General features: G+C 39.5%; 1 protein-coding gene across 1 annotated transcript in view; it reads left to right on the top strand.

The window, feature by feature from the left end:
• The window catches only part of nbn (nibrin), a 59,552-nt gene that overhangs the window by 2,759 nt on the left and 38,660 nt on the right, over positions 1 to 18,133 (top strand). Inside the window, exons 2-8 of the mRNA XM_073044462.1 lie at positions 785 to 918; positions 1,882 to 2,030; positions 8,398 to 8,557; positions 9,631 to 9,734; positions 11,990 to 12,107; positions 16,396 to 16,583; positions 17,557 to 17,654. Coding sequence (XP_072900563.1) covers positions 785 to 918; positions 1,882 to 2,030; positions 8,398 to 8,557; positions 9,631 to 9,734; positions 11,990 to 12,107; positions 16,396 to 16,583; positions 17,557 to 17,654 — 951 coding nt within the window. The remainder of the gene's footprint in view (positions 1 to 784; positions 919 to 1,881; positions 2,031 to 8,397; positions 8,558 to 9,630; positions 9,735 to 11,989; positions 12,108 to 16,395; positions 16,584 to 17,556; positions 17,655 to 18,133) is intronic.

Genomic DNA, 18,133 nt, shown 5'->3' with positions numbered 1-18,133 from the left:
GCAAACCCGGTTGTATTTTCATAAACATAACAAAATCATAATTAAGTAATCGTGACTGAGAAATATAAGGGATTGTGCTATTTTTCTTCAGTTTAATTAAAAACGTACTAAGGGGTTACTTTGAGTCAGCAATCTAGTGCAGTACAGAGGAAATGGTATCTGCAGTACTGTAGTCATTACATTTTATATAACCAACTACATATTGGTGAAAAGTGATGATATGATGCAGGGGTTCACATAGGTAAATCTCTTGATCGTAATAATTATTGCAAATCCAACTTGTATTTTAATAGTTAAGCTGTATTTAGCTTTAACAAAGTAATCTTTATAACTTATAAACTCTTGTAAAGCCGTTATCCCACTGGAGCATCAGCTGTGAGCAGCAGCTCGCCAGAATACTCTATCCAGGGCCAATCTTTCAACTTGTCCCCATGTGTGTAGTTAGTCTTCAAAGACCTTCCTCTCCCAAGGATGACGTCTTTGGAATTTCTGTTAGCGTTTGGATAACTCCGGGTTTTTTGGACATGGGGTTGTTAGCCGTATGCCCAACCCTCTTCCTTTCACAGCCGGGCTTGGGACCATCCACGGCAGATCTAACTTTGAAAGACCTGTATGATTCTGTTGAATTTCTTTGTTCAAAAAAAAACTTGCAACCAATAACCTAGATAAGTTCTGGGTATTTACTGCTGTTATTATTGTCTGTCTTTCTTAAAGCAGTTAGGAAAAGATGTAAGTTAATTCCACTCATCCTGTTCTTATACTCATTCATATTTTCTTGTTACAGAAGGACCTCACTATTTATTAGTTGGTGTAAATTACATTGTTGGACGAAAAAACTGTGCCATCCTTCTACAAGATGATCAGTCCATCAGTCGTTCACATGCCACACTTTCGATTGTTCATCCTGCTGCAAATTTGGTAATCAGTCACCAGCCAAATTTTCTTTTGTAGAATTAATTTGTATTAGTCTCCTTGTCAGAGCCTTAATTTGTTTCTTTTCAATAATTAAAATTTCTATTTTGTTATTACCATCATTTCAGTTATTGTCAGTGTTAAGAGTTTGATTAGGAAACAGATTGAGAACGGTCACTTAGTTATCATCGAAAGTGGCTTTTCATAGTAGGTAAGTCAGGAGCAAGGTGGTCAATAGCTTGATATAACCAGCCATTTGTCCTCAAAGAGAACTTACATTATGCTGTGACTCACTAATCACTTGGAAACTAGCCTCCCAGTAGAAGATTAAGCTCTGGACCACCCTGGAAGAAGAGTGAAGCTGCTGTTTTCTATCTACTAAATTACAGAATGCTACATTGGGATAGATTTGATACTTTGGTTTTAGTTCTTTTGTATAATTTAAAAACTGTCAGAAGGATGATATGTCATACCAAGTTGCCTAAAGATATAAAGGTACAATAAGTCTATCTGTACTAAGAGAGACTTGCCCCTTTTACCCCAATTATTGTGCTTTATTTTAGGATGTGCTATGTAGAGCTGGTTCAGAAATGGAGCTTGTTCCATGCAGCTATTAACAGCATGACTAAGAATGGCATTTGAACTCAATTCTCCCTATTACAAGGGCAGAGCCTTAGAACTTCATATCATCAAGTTTGAAGCTTGCCACAATGTATCAGCTTTTAAACCAATGGTCAAAAAAATAAATTGATATAATTCTTTATTATACAGAGATTAGGGGTATTCAGTAAAAATAACCATAAATGTATCAGACTGAGTTGTATACATGTGAATTGCACGTATAGTTTAAAGAAAGTGTGAATCTATTTTAGTTTGTAACTTATTTAATAACTTTGACTGTTATTAGCAGCATGAGCATTTTTAAAAATGATATTTTGTATTCTAAATTTATTTTATTTTTCTTTATAGAACCAAGTTGCCAATATCCCAGTACTGACATTAAAAGATACTTCAAAATATGGAACCTTTGTAAATGAGGTGCGATTAGAAAAGGACAAACCAAGGATCTTGAAATCAGGAGAATTGGTTACATTTGGAGTTTTTGACAGCAAATTCAGGTGAGCATTTTCTATTTTGGTCCAAAATTTACCAAAATTGAACTTAATTAGTTTTTCAAGTCAGTATCTCTTGTTTGTTTGAGAATACTGTTATTGTTGACCTACAACATTTATGTTGAACCTGGAGATATTAATAAGATTAAAAAAAACTTGCTGGAGATGGCTTTTGATTTTTTTCTTATACTCACCACATTAGACTTGATCAGTTTGTTTGTGTAGACATAGAATTTCCCATTGCTCTTTTTGAAGATACGAGTTCTCTTAGTACATTTCCAATGTACATCTGCAGTCAAAACTACCAAAGTATATTGGTGCTTTTGTTGAGTCACTTAAGCTGACTGCTTGCCTGTCTTCAAATCCCTTTCTTTCTGTAGCATTTACTTATCTGCAGAATGGCAACTACTTGATATCATCGGTGCAAGGTCTTTCCAATTGTAAGTGATGGGCTGTGCCTCCAATGTTTTGAAGGCCAGTTAATTCATGCTGAAAGCTATGAGGAGATTGACTGCCTGTAATGCAGATGTTCAAAAATAGTTTAAAAATTCACTAAACTTTAAAAGTTGTGTACAAATAAAAATTGTAAATCTAAAAAAAAAACCTGACATTGAAATCAACTTGGTTAAATACAAGGATACAATCTAACTTGTCCTTGCATTCTAACTGTAGTTGTTTCTTCCAGTTAAAAGCAATGGGATTACTAGTTAATACTAAATTATCAGGCTAGAAAATTGCAGACATCTCCTCTTCCAGTATAACCCTTTTCTGAACTCAATAAGGGAATTAATTTTAAAACAGAACTGTGTCCAGATGTTGAAAATTTGGGACTAATGCTTCCTTTGAGCATTTCAAACATAACTGTAATAAAACCATAAGTCATAGGAGCAGTAATCTTTTGGGTGGAAAAAGATTACCATGAGTTGGGTTTTTCATTTCAGTTTCAGCTTTGTGTCTTCAATGCAAATGTTTTGCAGTGTTTTCAGTAATTAATGCAATCCTACAAATTTGTTTGTTGGCTCTTAGTTCCTAAGCAGCATCTGTGGAGGCAAAAGGGAGATCAGTCTATCAGATTAGAATTTAGATTTGGTTGTTCTATTCCCTTTCTGTGAGGCTTCTTACATCCTTCATGTACATGAGGAGTTTCGGCCAAGACTTTAAGGCAGAGTCTCGGCTGAAATGTCAGCGATATTCTTTTCCATAGATGCTGCCTGGCCTGCTGAGTTGCTCCAGCACTTTCTGTGTGTTGCCTGTGCGAATCCCTGCAGCATCTGGTGACCCTGTGATCTCTGTATTGGAGGCCAATGGCAGAATGTCTTTCAAGAGGGTGAACCCTCACATGGCATCAGGCCTTGATGGTATACCAGGTAGAGCACTGAAAACCTGTGCCAACCAACTGGCAGGAGTATTCAAGAACTAATTCAATTTCTCACTGCAGTAGTTGGAAGTACCCAATTGCTTCAAAAGGGTGACAATTATACCAGTGCCCAAGAAGAGCAGGGAGCAACAACTATCGCCCAACAACTCATATCTACTCTGATGAAGTGCTTTGAGTTATTGGTCATGGCCAGAATCAACTCCTGCCTGAGGAAGGACCTGGGCCCGCTGCTATTTGTCTATCGCCATAATAGATCTACAGTGGATGCACTCTCACTGACTCTCCACTTGGCCTTGAACCACCTGGACAATAGCAATACCTATGTCAGACTTCTGCTTATTGATTACAGCTCAGAGTTCAACACCATTATACCCTCAGAACTAACTCACAAGCTCCAAAACCTGGGAATCTGTGCTTCCCTCAGCAACTGGATCCTTAATTTTGTCATCAACAGACCACAGTCAGTGCAGATCATAAATAATATCTGCTTGCTGACAATCAACACTGGCAAACCTCATAGATGCATGGTTATCACAGTTCTCTACATCTACGAGTTTGTGATTAGGTTTAGCTCAAATGACATCTAAGTTTGCTGATCACACAGCTATTGTTGGCAGAATTTCAGATTGGGATGTGGAACATAGAACATAAAATAGTAGAGCACATTACAGGCCCTTCGGCCCACAATGTTGTGCCAACCCTCAAACCCTGCCTCCCATATAAACCCCCACCTGAAATTCCTCCATATACCTATCTAGTAGTCTCTTAAACTTCACTAGTGTATCTGCCTCCACCACTGACTCAGGCAGGGCATTGCACGCACCAACCACTCTCTGAGTAAAAAACCTTCCTCTAATATCCCCCTTGAACTTCCCTCCCCTTACCTTAAAGCCATGTCCTCTTGTACTGAACAGTGGTGCCTGGGGAAGAGGCGCTGGCTATCCACTCTATCTATTCTTCTTAATATCTTGTACACCTCTATCATGTCTCCTCTCATCCTCCTTTTCTCCAAAGAGTAAAGCCCTAGCTCCCTTAATCTCTGATCATAATCCATTCTCTGAACCAGGCAGCATCCTGGTGAATCTCCTCTGTACCCTTTCTAATGCTTCCACATCCTTCCTATAGTGAGGCGACCAGAACTGGACACAGTACTCCAAGTGTGGCCTAACCAGAGTTTTATAGAGCTGCATCATTACCTTGCAAATCTTAAACTCTTAACCCTCGTCTTATGAAAGCTAACACCCCATAAGCTTTCTTAACTACCCTATCTACCTGTGAGGCAACTTTCAGGGATCTGTGGACATGTTTCCTCAGATCTCTCTGCTCCTCCACACCACCAAGTATCCTGCCATTTACTTTGTACATTGCCTTGGAGTTTGTCCTTCCAAAGTGTACCACCTCACACTTCTGTGGGTTGAACTCCATCTGCCACTTCTCAGCCCACTTCTGCATCCTATCAATGTCTCTACAATCTTCGACAATCCTCTACACTATCTACAACACCACCAACCTTTGTGTCGTCTGCAAACTTGCCAACCCACCCTTCTACCCCCACATCCAGGTCGTTAATAAAAATGACGAAAAGTAGAGGTCCCAGAACAGATCCTTGTGGGACACCACTAGTCACAACCCTCCAATCTGAATGTACTCCCTCCACCAGGACACTCTGCCTTCTGCAGGCAAGCCAATTCTGAATCCACCTGGCCAAACTTCCCTGGATCTCATGCCTTCTGACTTTCTGAATAAGCCTACCGTGTGGAACCTTGTCAAATGCCTTACTGAAATCCATGTAGGTCATATCCACTGCACTACCCTCATCTATATGCCTGGTCACCTCCTCAAAGAACTCTTATCAGGCTTGTTAAGACACAATCTGCCCTTCACAAAGCCATGTTGACTGTCCCTGATCAGACCAAGATTCTCTAAATGCCCATAGATCCTATCTCTAAGAATTTTTTCCAACGGCTTTCCCACCACAGACGTAAGGCTCACTGGTCTATAATTACCCAGACTATCCCTACTACCTTTTTTGAACAAGGGGACAACATTCGCCTCCCTCCGATCCTCTGGTATAATTCCCGTTGACAACGAGGACATAAAGATCCTAGCCAGAGGTTCAGCAATCTCTTCCTTCACCTCGTGGAGCAGCCTGGGGAGTATTACATCAGGCCCTGGGGACTTGACCGTCCTAATGTATTTTAACAACTCCAACACTTCCTCTCCCTTAACATCAACATGCTCCAGAACATCAACCTCACTCATATTGTCCTCACCATCATCAAGTTCCCTCTCATTGGTGAATACTGAAGAGGTTTTCATTGAGGACCTCGCTCACTTCCAGAGCCTCCAGGCACATCTTCCCACTTTTACCTCTAATCGGTCCTACCTTCACTCCTGTCATCCTTTTGTTCTTCACATAATTGAAGAATGCCTTGGGGTTTTCCTTTACCCTACTCGCCAAGGCCTTCTCATGCCCCCTTCTTGCTCTTCTTGGAGGTATACAGGAGTGAGATAGATCCACTAGTTGAGTGGTGTGGCAACAACAACCTGACAGTCAATGTCAGTAAGACCAAGGAATTGATTGTGGACTTCAGGAAAGGAAATCAGTCTTCATGGAGAGATCAGAAGTGGGAAGGTGAGTAGTTTCAAGTTAATGGGTGTCAGCATCTCTGAAGATCTACCCTGGGCCCAATCTATTGATGCAATTACAAAGAAAGCATGACAGTGGCTATATTTCATTAGGAGTTTGAGGAGACTTGGTATGTCACCAAAGACACTTTCAAATTTCTACAGGTGTATCATGGAGAGCATTTTACAAGTTGCATTGTCATCTGGTATGGAGAAGCCACTGCACAGGATCGGGAAGAAACTCAGAAATTTGTAAACTCAGCCAGCTTCATCGTAGGCACTAGCCTCTCCGGCGCCGAGGACATCTTCAAAAGGTGATGACTCAAATAGACGACATCCATCATTAAGATCCTCACCATCAAGGACATTCCCTCTTCTCATTGCTACCATCAAGGAGGAGCATGAAGACATACATTCAATATTTTAGAAACAACTTCTTCCCCTCCACCATTAGATTTCTGAATGGTCAATGTACCCATGTATATTACCTCATTATTTTTCCCCCTCTCTTTTTGTACCACATATTTAATTTCATTTATAATATAGCTACTTTTTATTGGAACTTATAGTGGTTTTTAATATGTATTGCACTGTACTGCTGCCACAAAATAACAAATTTCATAGCATATGCCAGTGATATCAACCTGATTCTAATTCTCTTGTATCTACAATAAATGTTTCTCATTGTAGAGAAGGTTGAGTTTAACTTAGGAAGAATTACAGTTTTTACTGTGCCTTGCAAAACTGTAAGAAACAACATTTCTAAACTCAAAACATTGAAATATTTAAATTACCTACCTATCCATTCTCACTTGGAATCACCTAACACCCACCAACTTGAGACCCTTCCCCTCCTCCCACACTTTTATTCTGGTTTATGCTCTCTTTCTTTCCAGTCCCAAAGAGAATTTTCAGTCGAATCATCAACTGTTCATTTCCCTTCATAGATGCTACCTGACCTGCTGAGTTCCTCCAGCATTTTGTATATGTTGCTCAAGGTTTCCAGCATCTGTAGAATCTCTGGTGTTTATGTTTTACATTTATATGTGATTTCTTTACCCAGGAATTTTATTTGTGTTATCTTAATTTTAATTAAAATATTCTCCAAAGAATCAAAAGTGATAACTGATGCAAAAGATAACTAGCTAAGCATCATCTGTGGAGGCAAAAGGGAGATCAGTCTATAAGATTAGAATTTTATTTGGTCGTTCAACTCCCTTTCTGTGAGGCAAGCAGCTCAGAATTGAACTGAATTGACTTTATTTCTTACATTCTTCACATACATGAGGAGTAAAAATCTTTACTTTATGTCTCCATCTAAATGTGCAATCTTAGTAATTTATAATAAATAGAACAGCCAATGTAACATAGAAGTACACTCAAATCATTTGAGTTAATCAGTCTGATGGCCTGGTGGAAGAAACTGGTTCGGAGCCCGTTGGTCCTGGCTTTTATGCTGCGGTACTGTTTACTGGATGGTAGCAGTTGGAATAGATTGTGTTTGGGAGACTTGGGTCCCCAATGATCCTTCAAGCTCTTTTTTCACACCGGTCTTAGTAAATGTCCTGATTCGTGGGAAGTTCACAACTACAGATGCACTGGGCTGTCCGCACCACTCTCTGCAGAATCCTACGTTTAAGGGAAGTACAGTTCCCATACCAGACAGTAATGCAGCCAGTCAGGATGCTCTCAATTGTGCCCCTGTAGAAAGTTCTTAAGATTTGGGGGGCCTGTACCAAACTTCTTCAACCGTCTGAGGTGAAAGAGGTGCTGTTGTGCCTCTTTCACCACACAGCTAATGTACAGACCATGTGAGATCCTCAATGATGTAGATGCTGAGAAACTTGAAGCTGTTTACCCTCTCAACCCCAGATCCAATAGGGGTTAGCCCTTCTCCATTCTTCCTGTAATCCACAACCAGCTCCTTTGTTTTTGCAACATTGAGGGGGAGGTTGTTTTCTTGACACCACAGTGTCAGAGACTTGACTTCTTCCCTGTAGACCACCTTGTTATTGTTTGAGATTAGGCCAATCAATGTAGTGTATTTGGCAAATTTAATTAGCAGATTAGAGCTGTGGGTGGTGACACAGTCATGGGTATACGGTGAGTAAAGGAGGGGCCTCAGTACACAGCCCTGAGGGGCTCCTGTGTTGAGAGTCAGAGTGGTGGAGGTGAAAGAGCCCACTCTTACCACCTGCTGGTGATCTGACAAGAAGTCCAGGATCCAGCTGCACAAGACGGGGTCAAGGCCGAGATCTCTGAGCTTCCTGTCAAGAAGATAGTGAACTGAAAAAGATGCTATCACCATGATTTGATTGTATCCTGTGTTATACTTTGTCAGTTTAATATATGTTTTCTTATCCTCAGGGTAGAATATAAACCCCTGATCGTATGCTCTTCCTGTTTGGATGGGCCAGTTAAAATTGCATTAAACCAATCAATCCAATGTCTTGGAGGTCATGTTACTAACAGTTGGATAGAGGATAACACTCACCTTGTTATGTCATCAGTAAAGGTTACAGCGAAGGTTAGTTGAATTTAACAAAGTAAATTGCTGTTTCATTCTACTAGGTTTTATGGGAAATGTCAAAAAAGTTTGGAAGTACAGTATCAGAATATTACTTGAACTATAATGACAATTCATTGTTAATTAGTAGTGCCACCAACTGAGACAGAAACTTGAGATTTCCAAGCGTTCATTTACTTTTTAAAATCTGGAATACATGGGAAACAGGAGTAGACCATGTCACTTTTAAGCCCGTAACTTCATAGTGTTTCTTGTGCACCAGTCATTTTCCTGCTAAATCTCTGCAATGTCAGGCTCATTTGAAATTTAACATCTTGGCCTCTAAATGGCTAACCCCTTAGATCCTAATTTTGAAAAGAAGAAATGCTTACACTTTGAAAGCACTATTGAGCACTTTCAGTCAAAAAAATTGCAATGTTTTGTAAGGAGATGCATGGTATGGCCTGAAGAATAACCTTTTACATTCTCTAATACATCACTAATGAATTTTATTTAGGAGCATTTTTTTAATATGACCTGAAAAGTTTAGGATCATACAACATGACAACAGATCCCGAGACCCACTGTCCATGCTGACTGTCGAGCATCTAATTAAACAAATCATACACAAACCCCATTTTGTTCTGCCCATGTTCTCTGATCAACTTCCTCTACATTCTGCTATTCACTCATGTACTACTGGCTATTTAACCTGCCAACCCACTTCTCTGCTTTTAAAGAAATGTTCTTGAAAAATATTTAGGAGACCTCAATTGTCATTTTTTTCTGCATTAAATGGAAATGCTTGCATTTTCTGTTTGCCTATATTTGTCAGTCATTTGTACTTATTCTGTAATGTATAATTTGAGCTAATCACATTTTCGAAAAGTTCATGTGAATTGCGATGAACCAAGAGCATCAAGTCAAGTCTTAATCATGTATCAAATAGATTCCGGAAAGAACTTAGAAACTCTTCAATTTCTTGAACAATTATTCATCTGCTTTTGTTAAGGAAATATGTTAGTCCATATGGATGACAATACTGACATAACAGTTCAGTGCCATACATAATAATTTATATGTTTGCTTTTAAGACTATATGCACATTGATCTGTGGTCGACCAATAGTAAAGCCAGAATTCTTTGTCAATCTTATTGAAGCAATCCGAAATAAAGGACAACTTCCCAATTCAGAAAGGTAACATGAATTTATCATTTTCTTTAAATGTTTATAATATATTCTTAATAGAATCTTATGGTTTTAATATGTACAAAATGTGTGAACTATTTAAAATATTGGTCAGAAATTGAGAGTAGAGACCGAAAGGTGTAGAAGTCCCTTGATTTTTATTATGTACTCTCATTGAAATTGTTAAATCAAGTGCTATGCTATTTTTAATTCCTTATTTTATTATGGTGTGTGGTTACATTGTTCCAAAATCATTATAGCTCACATATTTTATGATGGACCATGAATTGAGCTTCCTTAAAGAATATATAAAATTGTTCTTTTTAAAAATTTCAAACATCTAAAAAATAAGAAAAATGACACCAAAAAATGATAGAAAATGGATGAACAGAGGTAAAGGAGTGTAAAACAGGATGTGAATAAGCAAGGTTTATTGTGACATCAACTGGTACAGGTAGTCCCCGAGTTACGAACGTCTGACTTACGGACAAGTCATACTTACGAACTGAGGAAGGAGAATGCCATCTGCCATTTTAAGTCAGATCACAACGCCGTCCACCATTTGAAGTCGTTGCTGTTGACACTGTGTTGAGTGTTTAACTTTGTATTTGGCTTAAATTTTTCTTAGTAAGATTCACCCTGACCCCGCCCCCCCGTTCCAGTCGGCTGGTGGCGCAGTCAAGTCAGCACCAGGCTAGAGAATGGAGCTCCCCGAGTTTGATTTAGTGACAGACTGCGCCCGTGCCGTGTTGATGTCGATCCACTGACTCCCGTGCTTTCCGTGTCGGGTTGATGTCGAGCTCGCAACTCAACCTCATTAAAAAAAACTGCCACCTCCAGTTTAAATTCCCACGCAGAATATTGTGGAGGATCAAATACCCAAACCCAGCACAGCTCCCACTTGTCCCATTTAACCTGTCTCAGTGCGGTGCAGTTTAGTACCCTGGGAATTCAGTGCTGTGGACCTTAGGACCCAGCGGACCTCGGGAGCCAGCGCAGGTCAGGACCTGCCGCCCGCGGTGTTTCTGTTCCATTGATGGGAAGCGATCGTGATTGAAATTAAATTGGAAATAATAAAGCATTTGGAAAGAGGTGAAACGCCATTGGTCATTGGAAAAGCATTAGGCTACAGTCAGTCAACGATCGGAACAATTTTAAAGGATAACGGATAAAGTGAGAATAATGGAGTATGTGAAAGGCCCTGCCCCGATGAAAGCTACAATTATTACTAAGCAACACAGTGGTTCAATTATTGGAATTGTTATGAGTGCTGAACAGACCTGATGGAAATGGGGTGCAGAGTTAACCATTCCCCCCCCCCCCCCCTTTGAGAACTATGGACTATTACTATTGCTATGCTGCTAATGAGAGAGAGAGAGAGAGATGAAGCACAGAGGCAGGAACATCTGCTACAGATAAGAGAGAGACACACACAGTTGATTTATGTATTATGGCTCCTTCCTGGATTATTTACCTTTCGCTACAAGGATGTTACTTTGCTTGTTAACATTCTTAAGGAGACAGCAGGAGTGGCCTGATTTGATGGACATGGTCATTTTGAGTTGATGGATGGCTGATACCCCGTCCAGTTCCACCCCCACAACATCACTGGCCTTACGAATGAGTTTGTTGATTCTGTTGGTGTCTGCTACCCTCAGCCTGCTGCCCCAGCACACAACAGCAAACATGATAGCACTGGCCACCATAGACTTGTAGAACATCCTGAGCATCGTCCGCCAGATTTTAAAGGACCTCAGTCTCCTCAGGAAATAGAGGCGGCTCTGACCCTTCTTGTAGACAGCCTCAGTGTTCTTTGACCAGTCCAGTTTATTGTCCATTCGTATCCCCAGGTATTTGTAATCCTCCACCATGTCCACACTGACCCCTTGGATGGAAACGGGGGTCACCTGTGCCTTAGCCCTCCTCAGGTCCACCACCAGCTCCTTAGTCTTCTTCTACAGCCGCACCTTGCCCTTTTCTCCTCCTTGAAGCTTCGTAAGATGCTATAATTTTGATTGGCTTGTGATTAGCTAAAGGAATGTTCAAATGAAAATCAGTTCAGTTTCTTGCAGGTGTTGATATGAGGTACTGAGCACTGATATGGTTGAGAATTGTGCACTGGTGCATGATGCAAAATTAAACTGTGCCAAAAAAACAGTTCAGTTGCTTCTCCTGTTAAGAAATGCATTTTGCTGACAAAACACGTTCTTAATTGCTTATCATTTAAACTCAGGTGTTTCATGTTTCACATTTTGTCTTGGTAGTTATGTCCCACCCATTGATGAACCTAGTATCAAACCTGGAGAACTAGATGTCACAGTGAAGCCAGAAAGAAAATCAATTTTTAGCGGCAAGACATTCTTCTTTTTAAATGGAAAACAGGTAAATGTGACTTTTAGAAGAGAAGATAATCCATAAATGTATTTGAAATATTTATTCTTATTAAAAATTACGGTATATGAAATACTGTCTAAGGAAATTACACTGAAGTAGAAACATGGAAGTATATGGAAGTTCCTATGTAGAATGGTCATGTTTTTTAAAAATAATCTTTAACCTGCATAGCATGATAAATTCACACCAAAATTTTAGTCTTTTTATACTCAACTTTCTGACAGCAGCTTACCTGGAAATTTCCATTGGGCTGCAATGGACTGAGCAAAAACATAATCACTAAAATCACAGCATAGTTTTCCTAGGAAACATATGTGTAGCCCTTTCAAAGCATTGCTTCTACTTTAGGGCTTCACATACTGTATATCCCATAGGTTACTTTTCCCAGCCTTTGTCCATTGGAGGTGCTGTAGCATTAGGTTAGGTCATGTAATTCAGTTTTAATAATGTTGCTTAGCTCCATATTTTAAAAAAACAACACTCTCAGTCTTCAAATTACAGCTGATGACAGTTGTCTTCATCATCCTATAGTGAAGTTTACAGCATGTGTTTGGGTCTAACCAGTTACCTGAAACAACCTTTGAGAGGCATGACTATATTCAATCACTTCACAGTAGTTAAGTATGTGTGGCTCTATTATCCTATTGCCGTATTCTTTCGTATTAAATGCTATGATCAGTTTATTTATTATTTAGAGATATAGCATGGTACCAGATCTTTCAAGCCCATTGAGTCCATGCTGTCCATTACAGTCGGCCCTCCTTATCCACGGATTCCGCATGCGCGGATTCAACCAACTGCGGATCAGGAAAACCCGGAAGTTCTCTCTCCAGCACTCATTGTTTGAGCATGTACAGACTATTTTTTCTTGTCATTATTCCCTAAACAATAGAGTATAACAACTATTTACATAGCATTTACATTGTGTTAGGTAATATTTAAAAGTACAGGCAGTCCCCAGGTTATGAGTTCCATTCCTGAGTCCGTCCTTAAGTCGGATTTGAAGTTGGAACAGATACATCCAGTATTATTTAGCATCATTTAGTCAAACATTTTTCTTAGTATATACAGGTTTCCCCCGCAATCCAAAGGTAGAGCATTCCTGTGAAACCGTTTGTAATCAGAAATGTCGAAAAGCAAAGAAGCAATGACCATTAATTTATAAGGGAAAAATTTTTGAGTGTTTCCAGACCCAAAAAATTAACCTACCAAATCAAAGCAAATAACACATAAAACCTAAAATAACACTAACATACAGTAAAAGCAGGAACAATATGATAAATTTACACCCTATATAAAGTAGAAATATTGTAGGTAGTTCAATTTAAACCACTGCGTTGCTTAGTAATAATTGTAGCTTTCATCGGGGCAGGACCTTTCAAATGCTCCATTAAAATTGTTCCGATCGTTGACCGACTGTAGCCTAACGCTTTTCCTATGACTGATGGTGTTTCACCTCTTTCCGATCGCTTTATTACTTCCATCTTATTTTCAATTGCGATCGTGATTATTTTTGTGAACAGAAACACCGCGGATTCAGACCTACGCCGGGTCCTAATGTCCACCGCTCTGAACATGTTAAATAAAGTCCGGGGTTCTGTTGGGTCCTAAAGACCACCGCACTGATACAGGTTAAATAAGGGACTTGAGCATCCGCGATTTTTGGTATCCGCGGGCGGTCTCGGAACCAATCCCCCGTGGATAAGGAGGGCCGACTGTACATCCATATGACCAATTAACCTACTAACCTGTATATCTTTGCATTGTGTGGAGGAAACCAGAGCACCAGGAGTAAACCTACGCAGTCACGGGGAGAATATACAAACTCCCTGGAGACAAGAACGGGATTTGAATTTGAACCCAGCTGTGCTAACTACTAAGCTGCCATGACGCCCCAGGTTTTGGCTTTAATTCGTGTTCTGTGTCATAAGAGATTTATATATTTGTTTCTGTTGTCAAACCTCCAAGAGGACCACAACCTCATCACAGGGTTTGGAGGCTTGGTTGCCTCAGTGACCCAGAGAGCTATGTTGGCTAGAGTCAGAGCCTTGTGCTTTGACTCTTGGTAGGATCACCCATGCCAAACATGTCAAAGGGTGGAGGCCAGACCAATATTGGTCCACCAGTCCTCCAGGTTTGATATTGGGGGGGGGGTGTTCAAATCAGGGCTAACAACCCTGACTGGTCAAATTTTTTTTTTTAACGGAAACAGAAATGAAGAATCTTGTTTTCGTGTGCAATGGTATTCCTGAGTCCCCACCCGGATTTTCATGACTGACAGTGTTGAAAACCGAGAGGAAGCTACTGGCACAATGAAGGAAGTCCTGAACATTGCCCAGATCAAACTGAGGACCCTCAAACCCTGGAGCACAATAGAAAAGATAGCCAAGGACAGACAGAGATAGACAACCTTCACTGCTGCCCTAAGCACCAGCGGCATTACAGGCAGTAACTAACTAATTCTCTTGTCAAAAAAGAGTGCGGTGATAATGAGAAATAAATTATTCACAGTAGCTTAGTTGTTGAGGATGTCCTTAACATTGAATGGCTACCTGTATGTTTGATGTAAATTACAATGATCCTGTTGAGAGTGGCACGTGGAATTGATCTTTGCACTTCTGGAAACTAGTAAATTATTTAAACATGTTCTCCTCCTTTAAGGCACTGTAGATGAGCTCAAGGAATTTAAGCCTTACAGAACCAAGCATGAATAAATGACCAAGTACAAGATCTCAGTCTCATACCTTGCCTGCATCAGTAAAAGTGATCTCAGCAATTTAGGCAAACATGAGGAAATCTGAAGATGCTGGAAATTCAGGCAACACACACAAAATGCTGGTGGAACACAGCCTACTATCTTTCCCCTCCCCCTCCTACTTTCAAATCTCTTACTATCTTTCCTTTCAGCTAGTCCTGACGAAGGGTCTCGGCCCGAAATGTCGACAGTGCTTCTCATAGATGCTGCCTGGCCTGCTGTGTTCCACCAGCATTTTGTGTGTGTTGCTCAGCAATTTAGGATTGTTTTTGGACCACCCAGTGGGACATTGCATTTGCTGGATTAACTTATTTCCATTCAGCATTAAAATATGCATTAAGAATTTGCACATTATGTGTGGACTTCCACTAATTTGGGCAGAAATGATACTCATCTGTGTGCTGTTTGTAAATCAATGATCAAGGATGTTGTCAGAATAGGTTCTGAGTGCTGCATGGCATTTTCAGCTTGCACCTACCTATTTGAAAACAAACATGAAAATGAATCTCTTAATACTTGTTTTCCATTAGCATGCCATTTTCCTATGAACTTGTTAAATGGAAACACCATTGCCTTGAATTTTGTCTTTTCTTAGAGTCACAATTTGAATCAAATATTGAAGGAAGGTATTGAATTTGTTACATCAGTACTGGATATCAGAAAGGGTTATTCAATAGTTCTTGCTCTCCCACTGTTTTCCTGTAGTGCTATGATTTACTACAGATCAAGAGTATTTTTAGATTCCTTTGATATTGCTACTAATATAGGTGCCACTACCTTTCAAAACACAGCCACTCATTGTGCCAAACATATTCAAAATTCTAACTGGAACATCGGGTGCTTAGGTTAAACCTGTGACATCAGATTAGTTGCACCTTCCATCTGCTCCACCTGTCATAGGATGAAATTTCTTATTACGAAAACCAGTCTCCCCTTCATTGACTGTCTATACTTCCTGCAGACTTGGCAAAGCTGCCAACATAATCAAGGACCCCTCCCATCACAGTCATTCTTTTTTCTCCCCTCTCTTATGGGACAGAAGTTAGAAAGCTTGCAAACACATACCATCAGACTCACGGACAACTTCTGTCCTACTGTTATAAATCCATTGAATGGAGTTCTTATATGCTGAAAGTGAACATTTAATCTCTAAATCTGCCATGTTATGGCCTTTGCACTTTTACTCGTCTACCTGCATGGCACTTTCTCTGTAATTGTTAACACTGTTATCCATTCTGTTTTTGTACTACCTTGATTTGCTGATGTATGGAATGATGGGCTTTTCACTTTTTTGGTATAGGTGACAATAGTAAACTGATTATTTGAATAATCCGTTTGTTTTCAGATATTGCAACACAGAATTTTGATTTCTTATTGGCTTCATTATTTAATTCAGATTACAAGATAATTCTCAGCATAATTTTATTTTACAAAAATAACTTATCCACTGTAACTACTTGTGACCAGCTCTTAATATCATGAAATCTCTAACTACAGTTAATAATGTCACTTGTCTTACAGCACAAGAAGCTGAATACTGCTATAACTTTTGGTGGAGGAGACGCTAGAATTTTGGAGAGTACTGGATCAAATATTTTGCAGATTGAAGCAGCAGGAAGTTGTGTTGTTGATATTGGTATATCAGATTCTCAGAAAATGTCAAGTTCAATGGAAAAATGGATCGAGTCTGTAATGGGAACATTGCAACGGTATGAAATGTATTTTTATGGAGAATATAAATCAATGATTAACACTGAAGAGGGAACAACAAATCAACATCCAGAGATTATTTGAATATTTATTACAATATTTTCTGGAAAATATCATATAAATTAGGTGAATTATAGAAAATAATGTATTTATTCATTGTCTCTACTTTAGAGAGCTGCCTAGCACTCTGGCACTGGTCTAACCATTCAGGGACATGAGCTTAAATAACATGAGTTTACATTGTGAAATTAAGTAAATTTGCTGGTTCAGATCTTGCTTGCCTCTTTATATCACTACCATCGGGCAGAGGTACAGGAGCCTGAAGACCCACAGTCAACGTTTTAGGAATAGCTTCTCTCCCTCCCCCGCCCCCCGATAGAGTTCTGCATAGTCCATGAACCCATTAATATTACCTCATTATTTATTGTTTTTATTAATATATTTTTGTAATTTAGAGTGACTATGATGTCTTGCATTATATTCCTGCAAAATAACAAATTTTCACGACCTATGTCAGTGATAGCAAATCTGATTTTGATTATGCCTGTACTTGCCTGATTTGGATGCAAAGGGTCCTTCTTGCTGGCATGAAGCAAACCAGATTCCAGCAGTGAAGCCCTGTACTCCAAGCGACCAAAAACTTTGAAAGCCAGTAAAGCTCTACTCCTATTCCCATCTAAGTAACTAAATTCTATTTATTCAGTTTATATCTAGCAGATTTGTTAACAGATATGTAAATCTGGGCTATTCTTTATAAAAGATCACAAAGGTTGGACTAGAGTAAATAGGTAAATATTACTGTCAGCAGCTTCAAATAATTTTGGTCCACTATTGGCACTTTTAAAACTACAAATATCTGCTCAGCACACAAGGGTGGATTTCTTTAGAGCTTGTTGCTTCAATGTGTTTTTGTTCATGGTTGGGTTACCTTTTGATGGTACGTATTTAAACCAGAATGTTTTCTGTTTGTAGGAATGGATTGCGTGCCATACCCGAGGCAGAAATTGGTTTAGCTGTTATCTACAATTCAACAGATAGTTACTGTAACCCGCACAAAAAGCCTATTTCTGGTAAGTTTAGTTCATATGATTTTGGTTCAAGGTATGGCTGAAAAAGACAGAGGTGTCTAGAAAGACAAAAATGCAGATTCAAGGTTGCCGTATTTTCTAACATAACGCTTTCTATTACAATAAATGCAAATACACTAGATTCTGGTTAATCGGGGCAGCTGCTTATTTGGAACAACTCTTGAAGTAAAGCTAACTGAGACAATAGCTGGGATTCCCTTCGTTAATTTGGGGCGTGATGCTACTTAATTAGTACAGCAGCCTTGCCGAACAGTTTCTAACTAGCATTAGTCATGTGCACTTGTAAGTCTTATGGTCTTATAAGACAATAGACAGTAGGTGCAGGAGTAGGCCATTTGGCCCTTCTAGCCAGCACAGCCATTCACTGTGATCATGGCTGATCATACACAATCAGTACCCCTTTCCTGCCCTCTCCCCATATCCCTTGACCCCGCTATCTATAAGAGCTCTATCTAACTCTC

The sequence above is a fragment of the Hemitrygon akajei genome, chromosome 1 (genome assembly GCF_048418815.1).
Source record: "Hemitrygon akajei chromosome 1, sHemAka1.3, whole genome shotgun sequence".
In the NCBI taxonomy this organism is placed as follows: domain Eukaryota; kingdom Metazoa; phylum Chordata; class Chondrichthyes; order Myliobatiformes; family Dasyatidae; genus Hemitrygon; species Hemitrygon akajei.
Note: the sequence above shows the minus strand (reverse complement) of the source record. Positions and strands in the feature narration are given on the sequence as shown.